The 27,279-nt window shown below is 41.2% G+C and overlaps 2 protein-coding genes across 9 annotated transcripts in view; both read right to left on the bottom strand.

Moving 5' to 3' along the window:
- Nucleotides 1–600: 600 nt before the first annotated feature.
- usp19 (ubiquitin specific peptidase 19) lies at nucleotides 601–19,723 on the bottom strand. 7 transcript variants are annotated; one of them, XR_007488235.2, is made up of 27 exons: nucleotides 19,343–19,722; nucleotides 17,264–17,635; nucleotides 15,819–15,947; nucleotides 15,083–15,219; nucleotides 14,420–14,980; nucleotides 13,172–13,559; nucleotides 12,926–13,082; nucleotides 12,716–12,787; nucleotides 12,320–12,435; nucleotides 11,932–12,170; nucleotides 11,611–11,803; nucleotides 11,228–11,361; nucleotides 10,968–11,126; nucleotides 10,666–10,776; nucleotides 10,476–10,586; nucleotides 10,296–10,397; nucleotides 10,072–10,212; nucleotides 9,874–9,992; nucleotides 9,651–9,794; nucleotides 7,791–8,173; nucleotides 7,390–7,500; nucleotides 7,040–7,256; nucleotides 6,452–6,604; nucleotides 6,192–6,358; nucleotides 5,933–6,108; nucleotides 844–1,466; nucleotides 601–745 (listed from the first exon to the last, which is right to left on the bottom strand). XR_007488235.2 is itself a non-coding variant. In XM_049753009.2 (26 exons), exons 2-26 carry the CDS (start codon nucleotides 17,466–17,468, stop codon nucleotides 1,332–1,334), a joined length of 4,560 nt encoding a protein of 1,519 aa, XP_049608966.1. In that variant the 5' UTR covers nucleotides 17,469–17,635; nucleotides 19,343–19,722; the 3' UTR covers nucleotides 601–1,331. The 7 variants fall into 7 exon arrangements, 6 of the variants coding, with proteins under 6 accessions (XP_049608966.1, XP_049608967.1, XP_049608963.1 ...); XM_049753009.2 differs by having other exon boundaries at nucleotides 601–1,466; XM_049753010.2 differs by having other exon boundaries at nucleotides 601–1,466; nucleotides 11,932–12,164.
- Nucleotides 19,724–20,215: 492 nt separating this feature from the next.
- The window catches only part of lamb2 (laminin, beta 2 (laminin S)), a 30,860-nt gene continuing 23,796 nt past the window's right edge, over nucleotides 20,216–27,279 (bottom strand). For both annotated transcript variants that reach the window (XM_049753004.2, XM_049753005.2), the window contains 13 exons: nucleotides 27,056–27,273; nucleotides 25,893–25,989; nucleotides 25,166–25,347; nucleotides 24,881–25,071; nucleotides 24,486–24,670; nucleotides 23,715–23,956; nucleotides 23,343–23,546; nucleotides 22,575–22,719; nucleotides 22,296–22,503; nucleotides 21,961–22,102; nucleotides 21,622–21,798; nucleotides 21,395–21,554; nucleotides 20,216–21,130 (listed from right to left, as the gene is read on the bottom strand). In XM_049753004.2, coding sequence (XP_049608961.1) covers nucleotides 20,994–21,130; nucleotides 21,395–21,554; nucleotides 21,622–21,798; nucleotides 21,961–22,102; nucleotides 22,296–22,503; nucleotides 22,575–22,719; nucleotides 23,343–23,546; nucleotides 23,715–23,956; nucleotides 24,486–24,670; nucleotides 24,881–25,071; nucleotides 25,166–25,347; nucleotides 25,893–25,989; nucleotides 27,056–27,273 — 2,288 coding nt within the window. In that variant the 3' untranslated portion in view covers nucleotides 20,216–20,993. The remainder of the gene's footprint in view (nucleotides 21,131–21,394; nucleotides 21,555–21,621; nucleotides 21,799–21,960; nucleotides 22,103–22,295; nucleotides 22,504–22,574; nucleotides 22,720–23,342; nucleotides 23,547–23,714; nucleotides 23,957–24,485; nucleotides 24,671–24,880; nucleotides 25,072–25,165; nucleotides 25,348–25,892; nucleotides 25,990–27,055; nucleotides 27,274–27,279) is intronic.

The raw sequence follows: 27,279 nt of genomic DNA, 5'->3' as shown, positions 1-27,279 counted from the left end.
TATAATCACGCCGCGGAATATCGTTTTTCTTAATTTTGATGGGGGGAAACATGTGCTAAACATACAAACGACAAAAGTATTCTTATCGTTCGTTGTGCATGGGGGAACATTGTAAAACAAGAAATGATAAAACTTATTTCCTGTGTATAGGGGGAAAGGGGATATGGAGAGGAGTCATTCAATGTTACCAATTAGAATTATTTTTATTTATATAAATAATTTACATGTATGATCCACAACAGCTTTCATAAAGACCACCACTTATGCGATTGGTTACAACAGAAAAGAGGGGCAAGAACAGGTAATTTAGCAAGAAAAAAAAGGGGGGCAGGGGGGGTTAGTAAGATCTAGCAAGCTGTTGACTTACATGTGATGTGAGAACATGCAGACATGCACGTTTCACTTTATACTGAAGCCTTGGACATTTGAATCCACGTTATTAAAGCTACCTTTACGTTACACCTTTATTATTGTTGCTACAATTCAAATGCAACCCTGACACGCACTAGTCTTACCAGGCAATAACCTGTGAAGAAAACTAAGGAATATACATAACACACTAGCTCACATTCAAGATCAAATCAACAGGGCTGGACCGACTCAACAATAAAGTTTTTATTTTGACATACCACAAGGTGCGTTGACAAGTGGGACCCTGCAGATGGGCCACTCAATTCTTGACGAGAACAGTTTCAACAGCAGCTTCTGAAAGCCTATGGCGCTTATGAACATGACAGTTGTATACCTGCAACAACACGATTTCATAGTTATGTAAGCAAATAAGTGGACCCTATTCTTGGGACACAGCTATGACTTGGGTGTGGAATAACTTGAGGCCCTGACCTCAATCAGACCCGAATAGGATGAAGAAGCCACGAGTGACACCCTCATCCAACATCAACTTTAGCCCATTCCTGTTTGAATGACAAGATGACAAGACACAGAACCGTAAACAGATTTCCCCGCAATGCTCATTAAGTGTAATTTGTGTGGTTTAATGCTCTTTTATTTTAATATGCTTTTTGCACACAAGTGAGCAGCGCTCAAATTTTGATGTACTGTGTACAGCGACAATAAAGGCGATTCTGATTTTCAAGTATCCTGATACATTTGTCCACATAAAGCATGTAATTAGTCTGAGCACATTATTAGTACTTCAACATGACAGTTCTGAAATCCAGCTCTTCCAACACTGCAGCATCAGACGGCCCATTGAGGCTTTGATGTTATGATGAGCACCAGTGTGTGTCGGCCAAGTAATTCTTAGCTCTACTTCAATGCATCACCATGAGATGTTATTTGGGTCACGTTTGTGTCCTGTCAGTCACAGATTAGTCCACATCCTCCATGTTGCTGTAGGATGCACAGTCTCCAGATTGTGCACAGACACCAGAGGGCACTTCTGGGGTCAACGAAGGTGGTTCTTCTGAATCCAAGTCTGCGCCAAATAGTGACTGACTTGATGCCTGTAAAATAAAGCAGTATCAACAATAAATTCAGAGGATTGAATTAATTTTCTGTCAATAATCGTGCCAAATGCATTCAAAGACGAGTAAAGCTACACCTTTTTTTTTATTATTTCCAAACAAAAAAAATAAGTCATTAGCAAGCAACTTTTGGATAAAGGACCTTCGATACATTCTTGCGGGGAAACTAATAACTTCTGTCTTTACTGAGTACACATCACAGAAATCAATCAATACCATCGCATTCTATACGGACTAAGGGAAACAGGAAGGTTGCAGTGAAAAATCCCTGAGATATGCTTTTCAATATAATATCAGAATCACCACAGCAGCCAACATTAAGACTTCAAATGTGCATTTGTCCTATTACACATTTTGAAATTTACAATTTTCAAATATATTCACACAGTATTACAAAATTAACAAAACTAAACCAAATGTTATACACCCCAACGTGCTCTTCACCTTGAAGCTATCACATATCTTATGTAAGTAAACAGTGGCGGAGGGTTTTAAAAATGAAAGACAATAAACCCAACTAAAACCCAACAGACTATGGCTTAAAATGGAGATAGAATGTTACGCATTTGCAGGAAAAAAGGGAGGGGAATAAAGTAAAAATGTACATCATGCGAAAGCAATGTGTATTTCTTGAGTGAAATCCTCATGTTAGGTTGCTCAACCATTCAAAACTCAATCATAAGACTTAAACCGCCAAGTATGTTTTGTATCTAATATTACCATCTAGTATTAAATGCAAAGGAAAGTCAGTTAAGTCATGCTCACATTCAGACGTAACATTCACCTTGCTGGTTCGACAGTTAAACAATCCAAATTATTACATATTCTACTTGAGCTTCTGTTTAAAAGGTTGACAGATGCATAGGTAAAGCAGACCATCAACACAAAGTTAACCTTCGATTGATCTGGATTATGATTCTGAATTTTCACCAGAAGAAACATAGAAAACAGAATGTATTTCATAGATTAAAATTTGCTATTGGTATTGTTAAATGTAGTATAGCATATTTTCTAAAGTTTTAGCACAGCAAATTTTCAAAAACAAACCTAACATAAATGATACATAGTAATGTGCAGTGCAGCTACCATGATGAATATTGCATCTTATAATCACTATGGGGCTTATTCTCCCATTATGCCAGTATTTATTTTCTTTCATTATTGTTACCAGTTCAGTGTTTGGACCAGTTAACTCCTGATCAGGCTTGCTTGTCCAACCCGGGGTGTGTTGGCGGGATTGCTATAGCTGTGTCAGCTCAGTAAATGGAGTGACGTCATATCGTAATTTAACAATTGGTGACGGGACAGTGCCTGAAAGTGTCTGAGACACTAAAAATTGGGATCTATCAGATATGACAAAATCAAAACTTGATTTTGCAGCAATTTGGAATCAAAACGTAATAAAATGTATACCTTTTAGCAGAAACGAGGCTGCTGGGTTATCATATGGTAAAATGAATGACTAAAATAAGGACAGGGAATGCGAGGGAGAACAGCTGATACAAAGTTGATTTGTTTCATTTCACCAACTTCAGGTTCTGCATTCTTGTTCTCCTTCCTGATCAGCTTTTCCTGTATTTTCCTAATACCAAGAGAGTCCAATGTACTAAGACAACTGAGATTGCTTCCACCCAATCAATCTTTAGTTTGTAAGCGTAACTCCTGAGCAATTCGCTGTGACTCAGGTCCAGTTTGATTTGTAAAGAAGTGGGTAGACCAAGTTGACCAAAAGGGCAAAGACGGCAGCAAGGGTTCCCAGAACAAAGTATCGCACACGATCGTCGTCGGGACAATCTGGCATCCTCCCCACGCGTTGATGGTGCCCTTCTGCTCTGTCCTCATCTTCCTCATCTCTTGTCCTTTGGGCTTGTCGCCGTCGCAGCCCAGAGAGGAAAGGTCTGCGTGGGCCTTCATCAAGACCCTCCTCGTCTTCTTCCAGTTCCCGCCATATTAGAGAGGCCTGCGATTGGCGGAAACCGGTATCAACTTCTGGGAAAAGATGTGGTCTAACAAACACTGTTATTAAGAGTTGATGTATTGAGTCGAATTGCTGTTTACATTCGAGGTGGGCAATTCCTCATGGAGTCACGTAAATAAATGCTCACTAGATTGTTCAGTCTGCAGCTGATTTTGAGAATCATTGTCACATTAAATTTACATCCAAAAAAGGAGAACTGCAGACAGGATAGAGGCAAGAGAAAGGTAGCGAAGCACAAGAATCAGAGGTTGGTCTCATCACTTTTAAACAAAAAAGAAAATTGTAACGCAGTCAATTTTAAAATTCATAAAATTCATCCAGAGTTACTCATGAGCTAACTTTACTGGAGTGGTGAAGATTGTTCCACAGGTAGGTATTAGGGCTGGGCAGTTGATATCCATGTGATTTTAACTATGGCTTCCCTCAATCTTAAAAACGTTATAGTCAAAGAAAAACTATTAATGTGGTGAACGTCGGTGTGTACAAGTTCCCAGCATTGTGAAGGTACCCTCAATGCACTTGTGCAGCAAGCATGTGATGTGATTTTGACCTCCCTCAGCGTGATTTCAACTGTTAAATGACCCCAGGTGGAGTTTTTTGTTAAACTATATTGACAAAACAAAAATAATCACAGAAACAGCGCTTATGCTCAGAACAATGTAAAAACTCATTGATATAACAAGAAATTTGCTTGGACTACTTGGAGTGTGATTCTTTCAAATATTACCAACACTGTAAGAACACATACACATGGGTAGTAATATAGCAATACTCAAAGGCACACATTCCCCCCCCCCCCCTAAAAAAAAAAAAACGACATATATGGAGTTGAAGCGCACCTTCCTTCCTTCTACTCTTCTCATTTTGAGTGTGTACTCCATGCTTGCAAGGCACCGCACTGCCCCAAAGAAGCCAACACGCACACAACAGGAACAGCTGGTATTTCTTTTGCTTTTTTTAATGCTATTATTTCAGTGTGTTCCTATTTTAGTTTGTTCCTAATTTATTTTCTGGTTGTTCTTTCAAGTTATATTTAAGGTGGTATTTAAGGACATTCATGGAATGTCTATTGTACAAACACATTTCCACATAATATGACACAAAATAGATACCGAAGGTCTCAGGATAACGGGTCACCAGACAACAAGAAAATATAAACAATAGAAATAAGGCAGAACCTTCTTCATGGTTTGAAGGTTTGCAAAGAAGAAATGCAGCAAAGGTGTGGCTGTAGCAGAATGAAAATGCAAGAAACTTGAATTTCACAATAATGTATTTAGAATTAGAAGGTCATTTTGACAAAAAGAATAGAATGTGTTCAACATGCAGGGATGAAAGGTATTGAAGCTATGACGGTAGTATTGCGTACTTAAGCTGCTTAAACCTTGATTAACTGCACCAGCTTGTTGCTACCAAGTGGTGAAATATTTACCCTATTACTTCATGAGTGCACCTAAGAGAGGTCTAATCCCACGTTTGGTCAAAATAAATCCAGCCAATGCAATTAATTACATACCGAGTTTGAGCCCCTCAAGTGGCACACAGGCCTATTTTAAATGGTGCACCGATGATAGAACATTGTGATTTCCTAGACCTGTTGAAGTGGTCAATTTAAAATGCAAACACTCTCATAGATGAGTATTGTTAAATTACTGTTTAAAATTATTGTATGAAATCAACATGTTCAACATCGTCACATATAAGGAATTCATTAATTATCATTGTACAATTAAAAATAAGTTGAGCAAATTTTAGAGGTGCATACCAAACTGGCAGCATTTCACATTTATCAGTACTCAAGGAGTAGGCTGGTGACCGAGTTGATACCCTCTCTCTCAACTGACAAAACCGTGAGGGTCATTTGCTTGTATTGTACAGATTAGTGCAACAAAACTGAAAATGGGTCACAGAGGAAGCGTTTATCTTGACACTTGTAACACCATTGTCTGTGACTGTTATCATAGCATCATTGTCATTCATGAACATTTCAATGGAAAAGTGGGGAAAATGTTAACATGCTGAAAGCTGCATTCAGCATACACATTATTGTTATATGATGATTACACCACAAACCCCACAGATAGACTATTAAGAAAATGTGATGATACAGCAGAATGAGGCACCCCTTCCAAACCAAGAGGTGGATTTTCTGACACTTGACCTTGTGTTATTTTCAAAAGCCTAAGAAAGATAACTGTGAGACATTCCTAACTGTAGAAACCCATAGAATGTACTCATATGTCACTGTTGTTGTGTGATTACGTGCTACTCATCCCTTCTAGTATGAAGAATATCAGAAAATAGGGTTGCATGCCTTTCAACAGCATTTCCCATAAGGCTCCAAATCTTCACTGTGCATCGCATTTCAAATTGAATCAAATACATCAATCACACTTTAGAAGAATGCCTAGAATGTTTTGAGATATTGTAACACCGCATCCATCGCAGCTTGTTCCGGTGACCTCACCTGACTGGCAGTGGCTCCCATTGCAGGGGGAGAGTCTGCTCCAACGGGCCTAAGGAAGCGTGGCGGCCTCTCCACGGGGGAATTTCGGCGGCGGTAGAAAAGGACATAGGCATATCGCATCACCACTTGGCTCTCCTCCACCATCGTTACAGTGCTGTCATCAAATAGGCGCCAGCCTGTGTGAGGGACGTACGTTAGGTTGGAAATAAGGACCAGAAGAGCAGAGAGTTCATATTTACAAAACAATAAATAAACTCACCAACGTCACTACGCTGGCTGTTTCTGTCATTTGGCAGCCGAGCATAGGCGGTGTAGTGGCCGCCGATCATGCCCCCATAGTGGTTGATGACCGCATACAAGTCATAGATAGGTGGATGCTGCATCTCGTCCTTCTGACCAATACAGAACTTACTCAGATCCAGATTTCTACAAGACAAAAGGTTTTTTGAATTGGATCAACACTGCACATTCTTTTTACTAACAACAAGGCCAAGTAACTGTTATTTGAGAGACATTCACCTGACAGGAAAGTCAACCATGTCGTTAATTTTGTCTCTCCAGATGAAACTCCTGAAACTGAAGCGTTTCAGTTGTATGATCAAAATATTGGGAAGCCGCCACAGAAGCAGTTGTTTGGAGGCTTCACGGTGCTGCTGGCACTTGGGGCAATACCTTTGGAGGGGGAAACAGAGCAACTGTATCAGAGCCCAGCGGAGTGTTTACATTACAATGGTGAACTCTCAGATGGGATGATATTTTTTTATTGAGTTTTTTCATATTAATTTAATCATATGAATGTAATAGGTTGGAATTTGTCATGTCGCTTTGGCAATTTTGCCTACAAATGAAGAACAGAAAGGAACCTAATCTTTTCCTTGCCTCTGTTAAACAGTGCTTGCAATGTAAACAAACATTGAAACATCTTTATGTGATGACAAAAGAGTACCCAGACTCTATTTTTACATCTTTTAAATTGACCTTGGCCAGGATTTCACGGGTCCTACTTTTTCAACATTTCCCAAAACATAAAATATAACTCGGTTTGCTAAATAAATAGTGAAGTGTGACAATAAACACATTACATGATGGCAATATGAAGAGCCTTACCATGCCTCTTCTGGTGCCAACACCTCTGGCTTGGTGAAGAGGTTGAGGCACTGCTCCAGGGTGAAGTGCCCTGCCCTGGCTGTCTCACTCAAGGAACTAGGATCTTCCTCATACTCCAGCTCCTTTGAGCTCACCAGGACATATTCCTTTAGACGCTCGTTGTTTTTCCACACCAGCTCCACAGTTGCATCGTCAGGGAGATCGACCAGAATGTCCTCTGCAGAATGGGTCGCAATACAATCATAATCTAGAGCTGCCATGCGTATTATTGTGCCTTATTCAAACACACACGTGGTTCCAGTTCGAAAGTTCTCAATAAAACATTGTGAAATCCACAGTATAGTTGCTACCTTTTTCATCCAGCCGCTGCTCCTTGTTGTTAGAATCCAGCAAATTGATGTAGAACTGACCAGCATGCCCTGAAGATGGATCATTAGGTTGCTGATACCCTGCTACTGCAGCTAGAAAACAGGAAACAGCAAAGATAAATAAGGATGTTAGACAACAAAATTACTGGATATGTACAGTGTCTTGCGAAAGTATTCGGCCCCCTTGAACCTTTCAACATTTCGCCACATTTCAGGCTTCAAACATAAAGATATAAAATTTAAATTTTTTGTCAATAATCAACAAGTGGGACACAATCGTGAAGTGGAACGAAATTTATTGGATAATTTAAACTTTTTCAAGGGGGCCGAATACTTTCGCAAGGCACTATATTTAAAAAAAAAAAAAAAAAAAAATCCATCACCTTCCGGTCGTACTGCCTTCTCACAAGAGGTTTCTTTTTCAGTGTGGGTGTCGAGAGAACAGCAGGAAGTAGAGGAGATAGACTCTGAGAACCCGGAGTCTGAAGTCTTTGTGGTGGAGTGAGACGTCTGGGGGGAAGTAAGTGGAACAGCATCGCCGGAAACATGGGCTGGGGTAAAGGTATGTAGCTTAGAGGAGTCAAGTGTTGGCCCGCCACTTTCAGGTCCACAGTCACCTAATGCTACAGTACTGCTTCCAGCCATGGCCTCATCTCCTGACCCAGGGCCACCTATAGAACCTACTGGTGTTGTCAAAAGAACTGGAGCTATTTCAGGGGATGTCCTCCCTGACTGCAAAGGAGGCTGGAACACATTGACTGAAAACCTGCACAAGGAGATGAGGGATGGTGTTTTAATAGGTAACAAAAATTGCCTAACTCATCAAGATTCTGTCTTGAGAGATATACCTGAGCTTTAGAATTTATAGGGAAACAAAATGCTGACATGATCTAAATATGACTAACACCTGTGTTCTGCACAAATAAAATTCATATGGTGGGAAAATGCACAAAATATGCAATGCTTTGCTTTTCATATCAGTAGGCATGAATAATTTCATTCTCCCCAACAAAATTCAAAAGATGGGGTTTGATATTTAAATCAAGTACTTGTCTTAACTCACAACTTAACTGCCATCCCACTACAAAGTTGATGTACCGTGATTTTCGGACTACAAGTCGCGTTTTTTTTCATAGTTTGGGTGGGGGGGCGACTTATATTCAGGAGCGACTTATATGTGAATTTTTTCGCAAATTTTCAAAATTCAATAATCCGTGATGTAGTGAAAGCGCGATAAACGAACCGCGATGTAGCAAGGGATTACTGTCATTTGACCTGCAAGTGACGTTGGCAGCGCGGCGGTTGTTTACATAAGGACAAAGGATTCTATCACGGGATGACAAAGATGACGAAGGGCCCCACGTTTGAAGGATTTAATGATTTGGAGTGACACAAGGTTTGAAAAACGTATTTATGTTATAGTTATTTGATACATTTTATTTCGTGTAGCAACTTGTATATGTTTTTATCGTTACAGTTCAGTAGTTGTTGGCTCGTTGAACTCTTGTTTTGTTAAATAAAGAGCCGTTTACCAAACCCACGTGTTTCCTGGTACTTTGTTAACGCTACAATATAGTTGTATACTAGATCTGTGCGGCGCGCACGCGGCATTGTTGACATAAAGGACGGGGAATTTGATCGATAGATTTAATGATTAGGAGTGACAGAGATGGTTTGATAATAATGTTGTTATATGATAGTTATTTGAAATATACTTTATATATCGTTATATGGGTCTGTGGAATAATTAGAAGTGCAACTTACGAGTCCGACGTCAGCGGCGCATATGTGGCGCATACGCGGCATTGTTTACATAAAGGACGATCGATGGATTTAATGAATTGGAGTGACACAGATGGTTTGATAAACGTGTTATTTATGTAATACTTATTTGAATAACTCTGAATGTTACTTAGGCCCGTTCTCAGCTCCTCGTTTGTGTATATGTCACATTAGCATACCGTATCGTTTAGCCTGTTGTTGCTGGTTCATGTCTGTTCTTGGTGTTGGATTTTGACAAATAAATTTGCCCCAAAAGTGCAACTTATACTCCGGTGCGACTTATATGGGTTTTTTTCCACTGTATTGTGCATTTTATGGCTGGTGCGACTTATAGTTCGAAAATTACGGTAAGTAAAGCCGTTTGACGTCTAGTCTCGTCAATGGCAGTGAATAAGTTAATAATCAATGTGTATGAATGGATGCATTTTGCACAATAAGATGCTTTGAGTCACACTCAGTACCTGGAGTAGCCATGCAGAAGCTGAGTGAGGCGGCTATAGGAGAGCCGGGACTTGGGTACACTAACCAAAAATGGCAGACCCACATTTTCAGTGTTGGGTCGACACTGACCTTTGTGATTGGGCCAATGGTTCTTTTGACACAGTCTGTGAAGAAGAAGAAAGCAACAATGAAATTAGCAACTGCACTACAAGATGGACTTGCCACTATAAAAACACAGCTCACTGATTGCAGTAGCCAACACTGTAACAGCGAGTGCAACGCTTTAGTTTGTCTTCCTCAGACACTGGAGGCTTTAGGCAGGAGGCACACTTTGAGATGGGGATGTTGGGAACCTGTAGTCTCTGTTGGGGAAAAATAAGAAAACTGCATTATCATTTATCACTGCAAAGCACCTATCCCAGAAAGGCATTGTTTTGTTACCTGCTGCACTCGGAGCAACACTACTCTCTCTTTGACCAGATCTTTGGAAAGCACCTCGAAGCAGAATAACATGTCTGAGGATGACACAGTGTCCAGGGAATGAGAGGGCAAAAACATTCGCTGGAAGCAGTTCTTCCCCACCTGAACAAAGGAAACAAGCTCAGTACGATCGAAGTTTAAAATTTTAAACTTAAATTAAGAATAAAGAAAGAAATTACGGTAACCTCCGCGAGTCTGAGATTCTCAGGCTTGACCCTAACACTCCTGGAGATGGACTCAAGGACTTCTGCAGTGCTGGAGTTCTCTTTACTCACACTCACCAAAAACTGGCACAGGCATATACAAAATAACATTCAATATGAGACATCTTTGTCTTTTGACAGTCAATTATTTTCTAAACTCACCTTTATAGGTTTCTTATGTGGTTCCTTGGCAAAGTAGAAAACTGAGAGCACCTTTTGTTTCTGTGGCAATGGGACGGGCAAGTATAGGAAGGGGTCAAATGTTATGGACACCTGAGGAGAGAGCAGAAGAGATGATTACTGAGGACTGACTGTTACCTTAAATCCAGATGTTGAAAGTAGCATGGATTACCTTGGAGCATGTGGGGCAGACAAGCTTGGATTTAAACTGGCCTTGGAAGAGGTCCACTATGAATGAGTCATTTCTCATCTTGTGCCTCTGCCATGCCTCCTCTGCCACTACCTGTGACAAGCAACAGCAACATTAACTAAGTTTCAGCAAAGTTAGTAATCGATGTCCCAGCAGGCAACATGAAGACATGATTTTCATTTCAGTCCTTTCCATATCTACCTAATTATACATTTTCAGCTAAAGCTGCAAAACATTATCATTCATAACAAAAGGGCCTGCCAGGCCTCTTCCGAAACACCAACCTCGTCCAAGCGACCATCGGAGTCCACCGTCTCCGTGTATGGCTTATTCTGAATGCGATTCAAGTCCTCATGGAGACCATCGAGCAAAAAGGCCATGAACTCCTGGGCATCATGCTGGGCGTAGCCTGTAAACTGATTGGCTTTACTGGCCACAATTGCCTGCAAAGTTAAATGAAATTTAAAGTACCATAAAAGATGGAACGTGCATATAGGTTTGAAAAAGCGAAGCACATTTTACAACCCATAAATGTCACGCAGACCTTGAGCTTTGAAGGCTGAAAGGCATGGTGTGTTCCTTTCCAAAGGGCCCTGAGCAGCACAGCAAAGCCATTGGCTAGGCGACCTCCTGTTCCCAGCGGATTATTGCAGTTGATTTCTGACTTGAACGCCCGATCTAAAAGAGATCGGAAAGAGGAAAATCCGTTTGGGATAGACAACCATATTGTGGCAAAATTACAGTAATGTTCTTGGGATGAATGTGTGATTCGAGAAGTGACATTGCAATGTTACAGAGGGTTTCCTTGACGTGTTTTCCATTGGCAAGAGCGTAAAACAGCAAGTTACTGTACTTGTATTTCAGTGAAAAGAAGTGTAGTGTTTGGCACCCATCCAGTAAGGTTACTGGTGGAGCGCAAATCTTTACCATGAAAGTAATCCCGTAGTTCTCTGGTGTTGGACAAGGATTGAATGACACTGTTCATGAAGCAGGTGTTTCCGAGGTTGACCAATCCTGTGAAACCAGGCGGGCACACTTTTTTCTCCTCTTCTTCTTCAAGGTGCTCATTGCTGGCAGGGGGTGCATGGGTCATGGGCTGCACCATGCAAGTCGGCTTAGGCTGACATGAGAAATAAAAGTAAAAAAAAATAAAAAATAAAAAATGGACCACTTGCACCAACTCTACATGCAAATCGTCATCCTGAACCCCCCCTCCCACCCAAAAAAGCCTGCATTTTTCCAACTAACCGTCATAACAGTGGGCTCTGCCTTGGTGATGGCATCATGGTCGGAGACTGTACGAGGAACTACAGTTTCCAAACCACTATCCTCCACTCGAGGTGGGGCTTTAGGGGCCTTGGGTTTCTCTTCACCAACCCTTGGGGGCTCCTCCTTGGTCGGCAGGCTGTGCTGGCTGCTGCCTGGTTGGCTCTTTTCTGTGCAACTGGGGCTCGAGGGCACAGCCACCTTGGCGCCACCCACTGCACCTTAAACAGAGGAGAATGGACCTTGTGGTTCGAGGAGGTGGTGGTCACGTTAATATAACGATGTTGCCCATGTTTGCCTGGGACAGTATTGCATCACACATAATGAAAAAGGCCACGTCACTTTATCAAGTAGAAGCTTGGCATCAGACCTTGTGTGGCAGGGGCCTCTAGACCCTCCCAGCGTTGGCTGTGTCTCTTCTTCAGGCTAATGTCCACTCGGGATACAGTGAAGGAGTAGGAGCACAGCTCAGGCTGTATCAAGTTCCTGCAGTAAGCACGGGGCAGACCAATGCGGACAGGTTGGAAGGATTAGAAATTTGTAAAATAAAATAAAAAAAATAATTAATAAAAAGCAATTGGGGCTTTGTTTTTTGTCTTTTGTTAGTCATCACATATACATAAGGTGATCAATTTCTTGAATGCAGGAAATGCTTTTTCAAGTAATATTTCATCACAGCAAGCAATACCAATGTTATTTTAGACAAAGCAGAAATATTAAAAAAATAAGAAAAACATCATTGCCATTTCAAGAGTGGAAAGGCTACCTTAGTTTTACTTGCCACTTGAAAACCGTGTTTGGTCCACAGTCCGGGTGAAGCCGAAGAAAGTTAGCGTCACTGTAAAAAAAAAAAAAAAAAAAAAAAAAAAAAGAAGAAGATGGTGACAAAGAAAGAGCTTTGTCATTGGCTGGAAAATTTACGAATTTAATTTTGCGACAAAGTACTGCACTACTTGGTAAGATTTCGATCCAGTACCTCGTCTGGAAGATGAGGGTGAAATCCTGCTCCCTGAAAATGACCCTGGATGTGTTCCTGCAGATGCCCTTAATGTAGACGTTCACTACCATCAAGTCTGTGCCTTTCTCATACGAGTCACTCTTCACAAACTGCAGGTTTACCATCGGCTCTGGCACTACGATGAAGTAATATGAATCGTTAAATTCATTCAGAAGACCGGTACAAACAAACAGCTCCAGGAGACTCTATACTGCCAAGACAAACCTTCCTGTTGCTTTATGAGGGTTGGATCCTCTTTGGACTGGTCACACTTCTCCTCCCCATCAGAGCTACTTTGAATCTGCCTCAGACCTGCCGATGGGCCTTGTTCGGCAGACGCATCTTGAGAGGACGCAGAGGTGACTCCTTTTGAAACAGGCTGCTGGTAAGTTTGGGTATCTTGCATCGATTCGTGATACTGAGTCGTTTTGTCTGGCTTGACGCCTGTTACGTCTAAGCTCTTTTCTAGAGAGGCTGAGTCAAGAGAGTTGTTGAAGTCTAAACTTTTCAGGGAGCCACCAGTGCTTATAGGAACAGCTGGTTGGTTTTCACTGTCCCCGGTTTCAGCGCCTCTGTACTGTGTGTCTGGGGAGTCATACGGCTTATCTGCCTCCTAAATAGAAAATAGAACAAAAATCAGATCCAGCTTACATATATAGAAGTCAGGTTAACTTCATTTAAAAACAATAGAGCTTAATGTTCTTTAAATAAAAATGTACCTAAAACATTAAACATTGAATATACAGTTTAAAACTGTAAGGCCAAAACACTAAAACAAGGGCTGTGTCTCATTCAGCGTTGAAAGCTAAGTTAGCTCTTTTTTTGTTTTTTTGTTTTATGGAAAGAGCCTTGTTTGATGTGTACAAAGAAGTCATTCCATAGTTTTGGACCAGCAGCGAAAAAAAAAAAAAAAAAAGCTCTTTCGACTTTCTGCTGGTCAACTTGACAAGAGCAGAGGAATGGAACACCATAGAAGGTACGATGGGATGAGACCATTTAGAGAACAAAGCTTTCTTTAGAACAACTCCTAAATTCTCTAAATACAAAAGCAGCCAGTGGAAGGAGGCCAGAATGCGAGTTGTGTGCTTCGACTTCTCTTATGTATTCTGTTGCATGTTTTTTTTTCCCCCTTTCTCCAATACAGCATTTGACAGCAGCCAACTAACTGCACAATGCAATTGGAGCTATGTAAATTGTCAACTTTGCAAAAGGAATTTATTAAAATCGTCTCAACTGTCATTCCTGTTGTTTGGCCATAACATGAAAAATAATGGAATGAGCAACAATGCCTGTTGTTTGGCCATAACATGAAAAATAATGGAATGGGCAAAAATCTGTGCCGAGAGCAATATCATTTTAGCTTAGTTCACAAGAGTATTTGGTCATCTTGTTTTTGTGACCTTAAAAGATAACTCAGTTTTCAGATAACACATTTTTATCAGTGATAAATTATCAACAAATATTTGTACTAACCTGAAACTTGTTAGCAACAGTGCTCCCATGCACATGTTCACCAAGTAATCTTTCTATACTCTTGTCTCTATCTGTGTGTGGCATTTGAGGGAGCTCTACGGCCGGCAGGTGTGCATGAGACATCCTAGTCTGGGATGAGTCTATGCCTCTATCAGTAGAAGACTTGTCCTCCTTGATAGAAGACTTGTCCTCCTTGGAGTTCCTAGGAAGATGTGCACTGGTGCGCTTCGCACTGGGCTCTTGGGATTGCTGGTTGCCTTTCTTAATGGGGACGGGCTTAGGTGAAGCACCTCTGCCGTCCCCATCACTAGAAGTCGCCGCCAAAGAGTCCATGGAGGTTTTATGTTTCAGATAACGCTTGACAGCACGATCAGCTTTAGTGCTGCTGCTGCTGCATCTTGATGCGTTGCGAGAGGGGGGGGAGGGAGCCTGAGATTGATGCTGTGCCAGCGGGGAGGACAACTTGAGATGCTCTGATGACTCGGAGGCTACAGACCTTAATTCTGGCACCTTGACATTTTTTGTCTCGATGGGTCCCACCTCCTTCTCCTTCTTGTTGGACTTAAACACAACAAATGGAAAAATTGCTGTCACCATTGAGATACACTGTAACATGGGTGGGAGCAAGATCATTTAATGTGTTAACATTCATTTCTAACTCACTTTTAGTGAAGGCCAAATGTGTATAGGGATCTTCTTGTGGAGGATGAGCAACAGAAATCCTCCCTTCTCTTTGTATTGCACTCTACTACAAGAGGCCTCTATTTCCTCTTGCAATTGGCAGCTCCACTCACGGCCATCTGAAAAAGGAAATGCACAAAATTAAAATTGAATGAAAATGCATGCTTTTGGAGTAATACTTTACAATAGGCAGATCGGGATATAGATGCAAACTGAAGCATGATAATATTTACAACTACTAATGGAAATACAATTCAAAAATTTCTCTGAGGGTGGCTCGGTGAGACACTGGTAAGCACGTCCGCCTCACAGTTAGGTGGGTGCGGGTTCGATACCACCTCCAGCCCTCCCCGTGTGTTCTCCCCGTGCCCGCGTGGGTTTTCTCCGAGCACTACAGTTTCCTCCCACATCCCTAAAACATGCTTGGCAAGCCGATTGAGCGAATGTGGATGGTTGTGCGATTGGCTGGCAACCGGTTCAGGGTGTCTCATACTAGATGAGTACTCAAAGAATACTTGTACTATTATGAATCACAAAAAAAAAAGTGATATTGAACGTCCCTAGTTTTGAGTAACATTTTAAAATTCTCAACAATCATACAAGAGTAAAATCAAAACCAAAGTTGAATAAGAGATAAAGCAAACAGCCTCTATGTTGTTTTTCTTTAATATTCCTTTGAAACTCAACAAGTGTTCATGTGATGCAAAGATGACTTTACCTGCAAAGTGCACATGGCAGTGTGTATCAGTGAAGGTTGTGTTGACATCCTCAATCTTCTGCACACTTTCCCCACAGCGTAACTTGATGATCACTTCATTGGCGTTTTGTTTCCAATCCACAAACACATCTGGAAGCACCAAAAAAATCATGATTAAATGTGGTATAATTTGCTTTTATTCATACATTATTTTGTGTATTCTACATAAAGTGTGTTTTTATAAATTTAAACAAGATAAGGATATTGCCATTTATTTCGTGAAATTTGAATCAGCTGTTTACTAATGTCAAGATGAAAATTAGCTTTCTACTTCCTCTACCCATTTTGGCTGCAGAGCAGTCTGGAGTGAAATACTTGCACCCTCTGCTGGTTGCTGCGATGTAATGAAATGTCTTCTCTCCACGGCAGCAAAGTACATAGCGAAGCGTACAAGTGTCTTGCTGATAAGAACTAAGATTCTATCAATGGTATCGATGGTACAGTCTCGAAATGTCAATCTTCTTATGGTTGTTACATTGTCAACAGTTTAAGAAGAACCTGCATTCTGATCCTCTAACTTGTGTATAATGAACACCTTTACGCCCAGACGTTTTTCGAATCCAGATGTGACACTAATTCATTCATTTCGTCATGCATTTCTTTAAGCTCTGTGCATTAAACTGTTAGGACTAGAGCAGCGGTATAAGGCTCGATACAAATAAACTAGCCTCCAGTCAGAGTCTTGAGGTAGGTGCACCTGCTCACACTCATTCAATCCCTGCCACTGCACTCACACGCACAAGCTGTCTAGTCTCACCACACTCACACGTGCATACTTCAAAAAGACCTAATTTAATATCACACCCAACGGAAAACTTCAGAATCAAGAAAAATTGTATACCGTCGTCCATGTGACGAATTTGGTGACGTAATTTGAGCTGAATATCATCTCCAAAGTCGTTTTGAGTGTGCTGCTTTTCCTCCTGCAACTCGACTAGAGCCCCCCCCACACACACACACACGTTCTCCTTTTCTCTCCCCCTCTAAATGTCAGGAACAACACTCTATCCTTTCTGGGCGGTCGTAATGCCAAATGTCACTTTGCATTTCCTGTCGCATGCATAGAGCGCAAACATAATATGGAGAAAAGTCATGGCAAAGAAAAAAAAAATTGATGGGTGAAAATGACCAAACAATCTTTTACATACAGAGCCAATGGTTTTCGATTTTAGCGAGTACCGTGCCAAGCCAAAAATCCTTTTCTTCCTAATGGCATTGCCAAGATATCGAGTCAGACACGATATGAATCCGGGTGCCAATTAACATACATAATGAAGAAAAAAATTGTCAACATGACAAATTAAAAGACAACTGTATTCTGATCTCAATGAAAGTTACAATATTATATTGCACCATCATTGGAGTTTTTTTTTTTTGGCCCCACCCCCATAAACCGACCTCTTTACCTTTTTTGACCTCGGCAAGGACTCCATCTACTCCTGCAGAAGCAGCTGCTCTCTTGGCCTCTCTGGACTCCTGGTTAGCCCTGTCTTTCTGCTTCTTCTTACTGGCACTGGAGGATAACTCTGACCCGTGGTCACCTCCTCCCCTCTGTTGATTCGGAGCCCCGCTGCGTCGGCCCCCGGCTCCATTACCACCACCGCTGGACATCTTCAGACACTTGGCGCTAAGGGGCCGCCCGTCGCCGGATTCACTGTCGCTGCTGGGGTCTGGATCTGAGGTGTGCCGCTTTCTGCCTGGCCCAGCTATCTTGGCGATGATACTGGTATTACCTCTCTTAGAACACAATCAGGAAGAGTAATGGGGAAGAGGGGAACCTAAGGGTAGAAAAACAAACAAAATAAGGCAATTATCCAATAGCCATGATTGTTGATTGTGACAGTTTGTGGCTGGTGTGACTGACATTTAGCATGGGTTTGAATTTGATTTGTTTGACTTGACCATTCTCGATCAAAGAAAGTAGGACATTGCCTTGTGAATTCACAGAAAAATGTATTTGACCTTCATAATTAGAATTATCCAAACAATGTGGGATTTCTGACAAATTTATAAAGAGGATGATAAAATGATAAAGATCCCAATAATTTTGATTGAGATTAAAATCATGATTAATAAAAAATATAATAAAAAAATGTTCATTGACTTCAAAACCTTGTGTGTGCGTGCATATATATATATATATATATATATATATATATATATATATATATATATATATATATATATATATATATATACATACATACATACATACATACATACATACATACATACATACATACATACATACATACGCACGCACAGCGGAAAATACAGTAATCGTTTTTGTGATACATCTTTAAGCAAAATAAAATATCCGATTATTTGATCAATCAATAGAGCAATTGATAAAACAATCAATTCTAAAAATATTCGATAGTCGCAACCCTAATTTGAATGAGATATTTTAACATTGTCTTTACATTAGCACACGCAACGTTTTTAAAATGAAGCATTAATTGTACTTAAAAATACATAGTGTATTTTTTCTTGTGTTTAGTATTATTGTCAACTTCATTCAAGCGCTTAAAGGACACTTAAGGACGGCACATATGCACACTTGCACAAGATCCTTTTACAACCTCGTTTTTACAATATTGTTACTTTCCTTAAATTGTGTCTAAAACCATTTGCTCTGCCAAGTATCTTAAAAACAGTGATTCCCGAAGACCTGCTCTTTAATGATTATTTACTAACTACTGAACTACTACTAACTAACTATATAAAAGCATACTAAAATTCAACAGCGGTTCCAGTCATTTTCACAAGGCACAATTAATAACCTGTGTAACCAATTAATAACCTGACGCAATTCATGAAAGAAAACAATAGCTTTGTCTTGAACTAAACAAACCCGGATTCCTCACAGGGGATACGAGATCATCATGTCACCCCATGAACGAACGATATTTTTTTAGACAAGCGTGAGCTGTGAGCTTTTCCTAATGCAAAATAAATACCTCGGCTCAATAACAGTTAAGGAAACGCTAGCTTAAACAATAGTATTAGCACTTGCTGTTGCTAGCGTAAACACGATGGCTGTTACTAGCGAATTGGTCGCCGTGCATCTTTGAAATCCATGAGATGCATCACTTTGAACATTGCACTGCAGTTTTAAGAGGTTTATACGTGATGCTCACAACCCTCCAATGCTTTTGCTGTCACCTTCACCTGTAAATAGAGCATTGTCGTCATGAGAAACATCGAGACATTTACACTCCATGTAGTTCTGATCCTCCATATTTAATTTGGCGAAGTAGGTTACCATCACGTAATTCTCCATACCACTCACCTCAATGCATTAATTAGATTGTCAACGTCTACATTTTGGAGCATAGGCAAAACAATCAATCGCTAATGTCATTAGCAGCTGCTAAAGCTAATGCTAGCCTCCATTTTACACTAGAAAAAAAATAGGTAACCCTTTGCGGTCATCTGAGGATAATAGGACTGGGTGGATACTGAAACGAAAGCATCGTACTCACCAAGTGTTAATTGAAGGAGAAGTGTGATTTAGTTGTTGTTGTTGTGCATGTACACAATGGCCGGCGACTTGCTGTGCGTCCTCACCGGTTGCTGCTAAGCTTTCTTCGCTTCTTCGCGACAGCAGGCCGCTCAGCTCCACGCACTCGCAACCCTGTCGTCCACGGTGCTTCTGGAACCTTCTTTCCTTTTTATCCAGGAGCCATTTTGGACTAAGTTGAACAGGCAGGTATGTGCGTGTGTTTTAATCACGACGACAGCTAAAAGCTAGTCAGTCTTGCAATGCCATTGATGGAGTGGGCAATCCGTGGGATAAGTCTACTTTGTTGAGGACAACATCCTGCCCGGCCAAGCCTAGAGACTGCAAGCAACTTCCTGGATGGAAGTACCACGTGATCTGTAGCCCTTCCTCCTTTCGTGCGGGCACATGTACGCACAAATATGATCTCATGTGAAATGACATTTCGTTTCAAAGTTTTGAAAGGCACAAAAGATCTGACTTTCAAGATACTCAAAGACATTAAGAACTGACGTGCCGTATACAGTACACACGTTTATGGTGGTATCACGTGTTTAATATTTATAGATTGATTTTTTTAATCTTTCATTTACAGCTACCATGAAGAAAGGCAACTCATTTGGCGCAAGAAATAAAGCAATACTGGACAAGTGTGGGGGTGAAGAAAGGCATTTTTTTTTTTTTTACTCCATAACGTATTTGTAGGATTTAAGGCATTGATGCTATAGATTCATATCAGATTCTAATTCAAATATGCACATCTGGTTACAAATTAAAAGATGTATGTGTATACTATATGTAAACTATGAATACACTACGTTTGGAAATGCAGGCGCAAGTAGTAAAACAAAAAAAATTATACAGACTTCCAACCTTTATTCACAACGTCAAGGCACTGAAATACAGTAGTACATTATTATTCTGGCATTTTTGCTCTCATCTTTGGTACATAATACATTTAGGAGAATAAAGTTGTATGTTATGCAAAATTTATTTTACAAATCTATTCTTATAAAAGCTATATTTTTGTACAATTACTTATGCGTGGCCTTTGTGCTGTAAAACTGAAACTCAATAAAATGGAATATGACAATACAATATAATATGCCTGGTAAAATTATATTATGTTCAATGCAATGGAACACTGGCAAGTGTCATACTGTAAATTTAAGTCACCATAATATCACCCTTAATCTTATGAGTGTTGATTACAAGAAGGCAGGCTTTCCTCATTGGCTTGATTTTCATATGATAAAAAAATAAAAGTGGCATGAGGGCTTTCATTTAATTAAGTCAAAAGCAATCCACGCAGCAGTTTTGTTTTTGTAGGTGATATTTGTTGAGTAAATATCCTAAGTTTCCAATTTAGTCAACCTGCTGTCTTTAAAAAGGTAATTTAAAATATACTCAGTAGTAAATGTCACATTCTTTTATTCCTTATCTTTGGACAGTTGACATTTGTAATTTAAATTATACACACCGTTTTAATATTCAGTACACACATTTACAAGCATACAATTCCAGATTGTTTTTTCAACACTGAACACAACTTCCACACGTTCAGCTTTTTGGGTATGATCCACCTGACACGTAGAGTGCAGAATAGTTAGCCAAACCAGAAAAGGTGGCTAGTACTACTGGCACGTGTTATAAATTTGGATCTGTTTGTTGATGTCATTGAGGATGGCTTTCATTTTGTCTTCTAAGCCATCCAATTGATCAGCTTTGCCTTTCAACCTTCTCTCATTCTCCTCGTAGTTTTTCTCTAGCTCTGTGGGAACAGAATATTTCAGCAGGCAACCAACATTTAATACACATTCATTTGTTGTTTATCCTAAAAAAATCCTTCCATGCATTTTCTATTAATTGTGCTTGTCATCAGTTGGGTCACAGGTCAGATTGGAGCCTATGCTACACCCACCAGACAATCACAGGCACTCCAATTACTCTCCTAAATTTGACCATCTGAACCTGTGCTTTATTTTGTTATTTTTTTAAATATTTTCCATATTTTTCCAACATACACAAAAAGTACCTGCTAGTCTCTTCAACTTGTTCTCGGCGTCTTGCAGTAGTTTTTTGGCCTCATCCCTAAGGCTCTCTGCCTTTGCCTTTGCATCTTGAACAGCTTTGGCCTTAGTACCAACACGCTGCTTCACCTCATGGTACTTATCGGTAAGCTGTCCATCTAGAATCTGTGCATCAAACAGTGAGAGTGTAGGTTACTAATGAAGCAATATACAGAATAAGAAGCACACATACCTGTTTGGCTTCGTTTGCTTTGTCTCGTGCCATGGTGGCCGTCTCTTCAGCCCGGGCTGCTGCCATGCTGTTGTTAGCGCGTTTGGTCTTCAGCACACTGATCTCCCGGCCCAGCGTGCCCAGACGGTGCACGGCTTCGCTTAGTTGCCGCTCACTGTTAGACGTCTCTGATTCTATCTGTGGACGTTCACGTACAAGCATTGTGAAAATCAGTGCTGTGTCTTATGCACAAAGACTATGAAAATAGCGCTATGAATGCAATCCATCCGACCACTCGTCCGTTTGTCCGTCCATCCATTCAAATGAAAGAAGCAGTGGATTGGTTTTTTTTTTGGTTACCTGTGCCAGGCGAGTCTCTGTTTCGTCAATGTCGGCTCTGGCTTTGGCGATGGCCTTCTCTGCAGATGTCTGAGCAGTCTTTGCATCCACCAAGGCCTGCTTCACTGTCTCCACTGTGGTCTTCACACCTTCAGCGTGATGCCTGTACAACAGCAGTGTTACACACACAGAAGGTGGTTTCAGAGTTGCAGAATTGACTTTCAGATTCTTTTAGAGATTTTTTTTATCTCTGGTCATCTTTCCTGTTTTAAATTGTGTTTATTTATTTTCCTATAATTTGAATTACTGTGTATAAAAATTAGCAAATTAAAATTTGGCTGAAAGATGATAAATACCTTGCCCTCTTGGCACCCAGCAGTAGTTTTTCTGCCTTTCTGACATCGTCCTGGGTCTGCGCCAGAATAGCATCTACGTTGGACAGGCTGCGTACACGTTCTTTAATTTCGTCCGCAAGATGTTTGATCTGGAGAGGGGAAGCGGGGATGGAGAGCTCTAGCACGCGATTGGCCACCACCTCAATATGGTCAGGGTCTGCCCCTTCGTCTGAGAGAAAGACGACGACTTATTGAAGTTTGGAAGTCGTTATCATGATGTTTTTCATCAAGCAGACTCACGCATGAGGAAGTCCCTGATTTGGTTGATGAGGTCTCGCAGGTCCTTGTTGGAGCGCTCCACTTGGTCCTTGGTGACTTTGGCTTTGTCGAGAGCCGCTTGGGCTTTACCCTTGGCCTCCTCTGCCTTAGTCTTAGCTTCCGCCACCTCACCAAAATAATACAATCACTTCAACTTGGTGTAATAGTTCAACAGTATTTGTTGTCTTGCATTCAAAGAATGATGGATTTGTATTTGGTAAAGATCACGTGTTATTAATGAATTCAATGAAGAATAATTTATCATACTCATTATAATCCCAGGGGAGGTATTCAAAATCACACTCTGCTGTCTACCATATAGAGCGAGTAGTGAACACCCACAATAAAAAACAAAGTTGTCAACAATGTAGGCAAAAATGTCATGAAAATGTTTCAGCAAATGCTTGCGAGTTTGACAGGAATGTTAAAACTTAGGGGCATTTGGTGAAAAACTGAAAGAATATTGACAAAAGAAAGCTAAATCAAACTAACTTGTGATCAGAGCTATCTTGACTGCAACTTGCGTTCAGCAGAATGCTGACAAAACTCATTATGGTTTTGAGATTGCATACAGAAAATGACATTTAATGGTTTTCCTCACATTTGTGCTGTCATCCTTATCTTTATTACATATGCTTTCTCTGTTACAATTATAGTATGTCACTAAACAATCCCTAATATCTCCCTGAACCCATTTAGATGGGAGCAGAGCTGATGCTATCATGACAACTAACAGCAGTGAATCCCTACCTTGATAACGAGTCCCTCAACTTCTCCCATGGCTTTGTTGAGTTGCTTCTCAGCATGCTTGGCTCTTTCCAAAGCATTGTCAGCGGCTGCTACAGCACCGTTGCAACTTAGGCCTCCACAGTGACGGTTCCCCTCGTCGTCACGGCAACCTGCACCTCCACAAGGGCTTTCCGCACAGGGAGCATCGTCTGTTGTACCACAAACCTGTTGTGGGGAAAGTTTATGTCTGCTTCTCATAAAATATCATCACTGTCAATGGAAGATAGTTCATTCATGCAAGGCAAAAGACATAAATATATTTTCATTGAGACTGTAATACCATTAATGTATGCATGAAAATAATTCGTACACAATAATTGACCAAGACCCGACCTTCTCATTGATCTTCTGCATGTCCAGATTCTGGACTTTGGTCTTGAGTTCTGAAAGCGAGCGTTTGTTGGCAGCATTTTTGCGGTTGAAATCGTCCTTCTTAGCAGAGATGAGGCGTTCGGTGCGACGGCGGGTGTCGGCCGACTGGCTGACTGTGCTGGGCCTGTTCACTGTTGATTGGTTAGCGCGGCGCTCAGCATCCCAAGACTTGTTGTAGGAGGTACGGATGCTGTCGTAGGCGCCTGGCACAAAAGAGATGACGGAAGAGATTTATATTTTGAATTTACATAATCAAAACAGCACATTTTGTAAATCACAAGGCATTTCGGCCAAGCGAACCGTACCTAATTAGATTTTATTTTTAGTTTACATGCATTTCATAACTATTACAGTGATTTAACTGTGAAATTAATGTGTAGGACTAGACTTGTCCTATAGTCCTTAAAGTGCAGTTTTAGAGTAGTCTTCTAAATGTATCCCTTATTTGTCATGGCTGGCATATAATTTCTTAATTGTATCTTTTAAATCAGCTTAGGCCTTTGTGATGGAGCCCTCGGAGCTCCGACTAGCAACAATTCCTCTGACAAACCTGCACAATGATTAGGAAAAGCAATCTGGTAAAGTAATCAAAAGTGATAAATTCTGTTAATCTACAAGAAATTTTAGATGAGAAAAATTGTAATTAAAAAAATTAAAAATCATTGCACGTTTGAAGAATGAATAAGCATCAATATTTGGACTATTTCATAAGGGACCCCTTTACTTGCTCACCTAGGAAATTTGAGTTTTTAATGATATCGAGCTGGTGATGGAGCTGCTCTGAAGTGAAGTTCAGTTCTCTGGCCTCCCTCTCCAGAGCACTCAGCTCCTTGCTTGCCTCCGAGCTGCTGTCCTGGACAAGAGTTAAATCTCCCTCCAGACGGTTCAGTGTGTCAGTGGTTTCACTGATCTGAGATCTAAGGAAAAAGATGTATTTGTTGTAAATGGAGTTGGGCTGAACAATGACTTATACAAATATACATTGTTAGTAACTATTTTTTTCTTGATGGGGGGCGGGGGGGTACAGAAGGCATTTATTTGCCTGGAAGGATGCCAATTATTTAATCTATTGAGTTGTATCCAATTTACACTCTGTAAAAGATTTGAAGACACAAAGCAACATGTACCTAAGCTGTTCAATAAGTTCCATCAAAGTGGTAATGGCAGCAGCAGTGGCATTGCGTGAGTTGACGATAATTCGAGCTTGGGCCAGTTTCTCTTCAAGGTCTCTAAAAGCCTTCTCATATGGCCCAGTAAGCCCAGTGGTCTGAATCTCATGGGCACGCTCTGCCAAAGTCCTGGTGCGCACCGCCAAGTCCTGTAGAAGGATGACATTGTTGTTGTATTTTTTTTTACTCAATTGGTGGGTTTACATTTCATCTCTCCCGATCTGACTGTAACTCTCTCTGCACCTGGACAATACGGTCCCAGTCCCCAAAGCATTGATGGCAGGGCTGGCAGTTGGGGAAGATGCCAGAGAAACCTCGGGCACACTGATCACAGCGGACACCCGACACCCCTTGCTGGCATACACAGTGACCTGTGATTCGGTTGCACTGAGACGTCTCAATGCCTCGCCAGTCGCAGTCACAAGCTGGAAGAAGGGCAGACAAGAAGAAAGCATGTAAATACGGCATAGCCAACACCTGGGACTAAAAGAGCCTTGCACGCTAATAATGTTGCTCCTGTTATAAAGACAAAAAATTCAATATGCATTTTATTTCTTGCTCCCATGCGTATTCATTACTGGTTGATTTATTTTTAAACACAAACACAAAGTGCCTTGCCGCCATCTTGTGGCATCTTGGTATCAAGGGAACTGCAGTGTGTTGAAGTGAGTCAGGGACTTCCATTTAGACAAAAGTAGTGCTTCGATGCAATACTGTGGCATTTCTAGTCAGTTATCAAAAAAGGTGGCGTGTCAATTACTCTCGGTTGAGAGTTTAAGAATTTTTACCAAAACATGATACAGTGACCTGTGCTCTGTGTATTGTATAAAAAATAAAACTATGGTGATGCATACAATGTATTTCTTGGGTTCCCTCCAGTGGCACGGTAAACTAACTCATAGCTTCTACAGATCATCCAAAAGTGTATATGTATTACTATTACGGCTTACAAAAGAAATGCATGACTGACCTCTGCACTGAGTCCGAGGGTCTCCCCAGTAGTTCTCCTGACAGTCCGTGCAGGTCTTCCCACCAAACCCATCGCGGCAGTGACATTGTCCACTAAACTGAGCAACACAAAAATTGAAATAAAGAGCAGTTATTTTAAGTCCTCCAAATAGAAGTCGATAAGTTTAAAAACACAGCGAGACTTTCTTGACCAGACTATTTGTAGTTGCATCATTTGTTTGTTTTGAAACTGAATAAAAATTCAAACAATGGAAGTCAACCCGTTTCCAAGTTCCTGGGGGTGCACATCAGTGAGGACCTCTCCTGGTCCGCAAACACCTCGTCACTGGCAAAGAAAGCTCAGCGCCGCCTGTACTTCCTGCGGAAGCTCAGGCGTGCATGTGCTCCTCAGGCAGTCCTGTCTACATTCTACCGTGGCACTATTGAGAGCGTCATCACCAGTTGCATCGCTGTCTGGGGTGGTAACTGCACTGAACAGAACTTGAAGGCCCTGCAGCGCATAGTGAATACGGCTGGTAAGATTATTGGTGCTTCGCTCCCCTCCCTGAAGGACATTTACACCTCCCATCTCGCCCGCAAGGCAACCTCGATTGCCAGAGATGTGAGTCACCCGGCTCACTCTTTGTTTGACCTTCTGCCCTCTGGGAAGAGGTACAGGAGCCTGCGCTCCCGCACCACCAGACTTGCCAACAGCTTCTTTCCCCAGGCTGTTAGGGCCCTGAACTCGCTATCCCCTTTTGCGTAGCGTGTGGCACTGTTGCGCTATTTTCGGGAATGTCTGCTGTACGCGCACTTGCTCCTTTTTTTTCTGCTCCTCTTATTTATTTATTTATTGTTGTGTTATTTATTCATTATTTATTCAGCACGCTTTTGTTATACTTGTTACTTGTTTGTCTGTTGTGAGCCATGTCTTGTCACCGTGGGATAGGGGGGAACAAAATTTCGGTTTCTTTGTGTGTCTTTGGCATGTGGAGAAATTGACAATAAAGCTGACTTTGACTTTGACTTTGACTTATGGTCCTCTGAGGTTGCACTGTGTACCACGAACAAACATTTTTGGGTTCCAATATTTACCACTTGAGGTCCCACTGGTTGTGCTCTGACCAGGCCCACATTTCACATCTTGTGTCCCATACCAGTTCAGTTTGTGTGTCCTCTATATACCTCGTTACATGATGAGGTGACTGAGTTGTGGGGGTCACAACCGCAGGGTTCACAGCCTTTGCCACTAGCGAGGTTCCAGTGTCCGGGGGAGCAGTGGTCACACGTCTGACCGATTACATTAGGTAGACATTGGCATTGGCCCGTTGCCCGCTCACACACGCAGTCTTCACGCTCCATACACTGGCTGCGCTCCGTGCCAAGGAAGTTACATACACACTCTAAAG

This window comes from Syngnathus scovelli, chromosome 2 (genome assembly GCF_024217435.2).
Source record: "Syngnathus scovelli strain Florida chromosome 2, RoL_Ssco_1.2, whole genome shotgun sequence".
NCBI classification, from domain to species: domain Eukaryota; kingdom Metazoa; phylum Chordata; class Actinopteri; order Syngnathiformes; family Syngnathidae; genus Syngnathus; species Syngnathus scovelli.
Note: the sequence above shows the minus strand (reverse complement) of the source record. Positions and strands in the feature narration are given on the sequence as shown.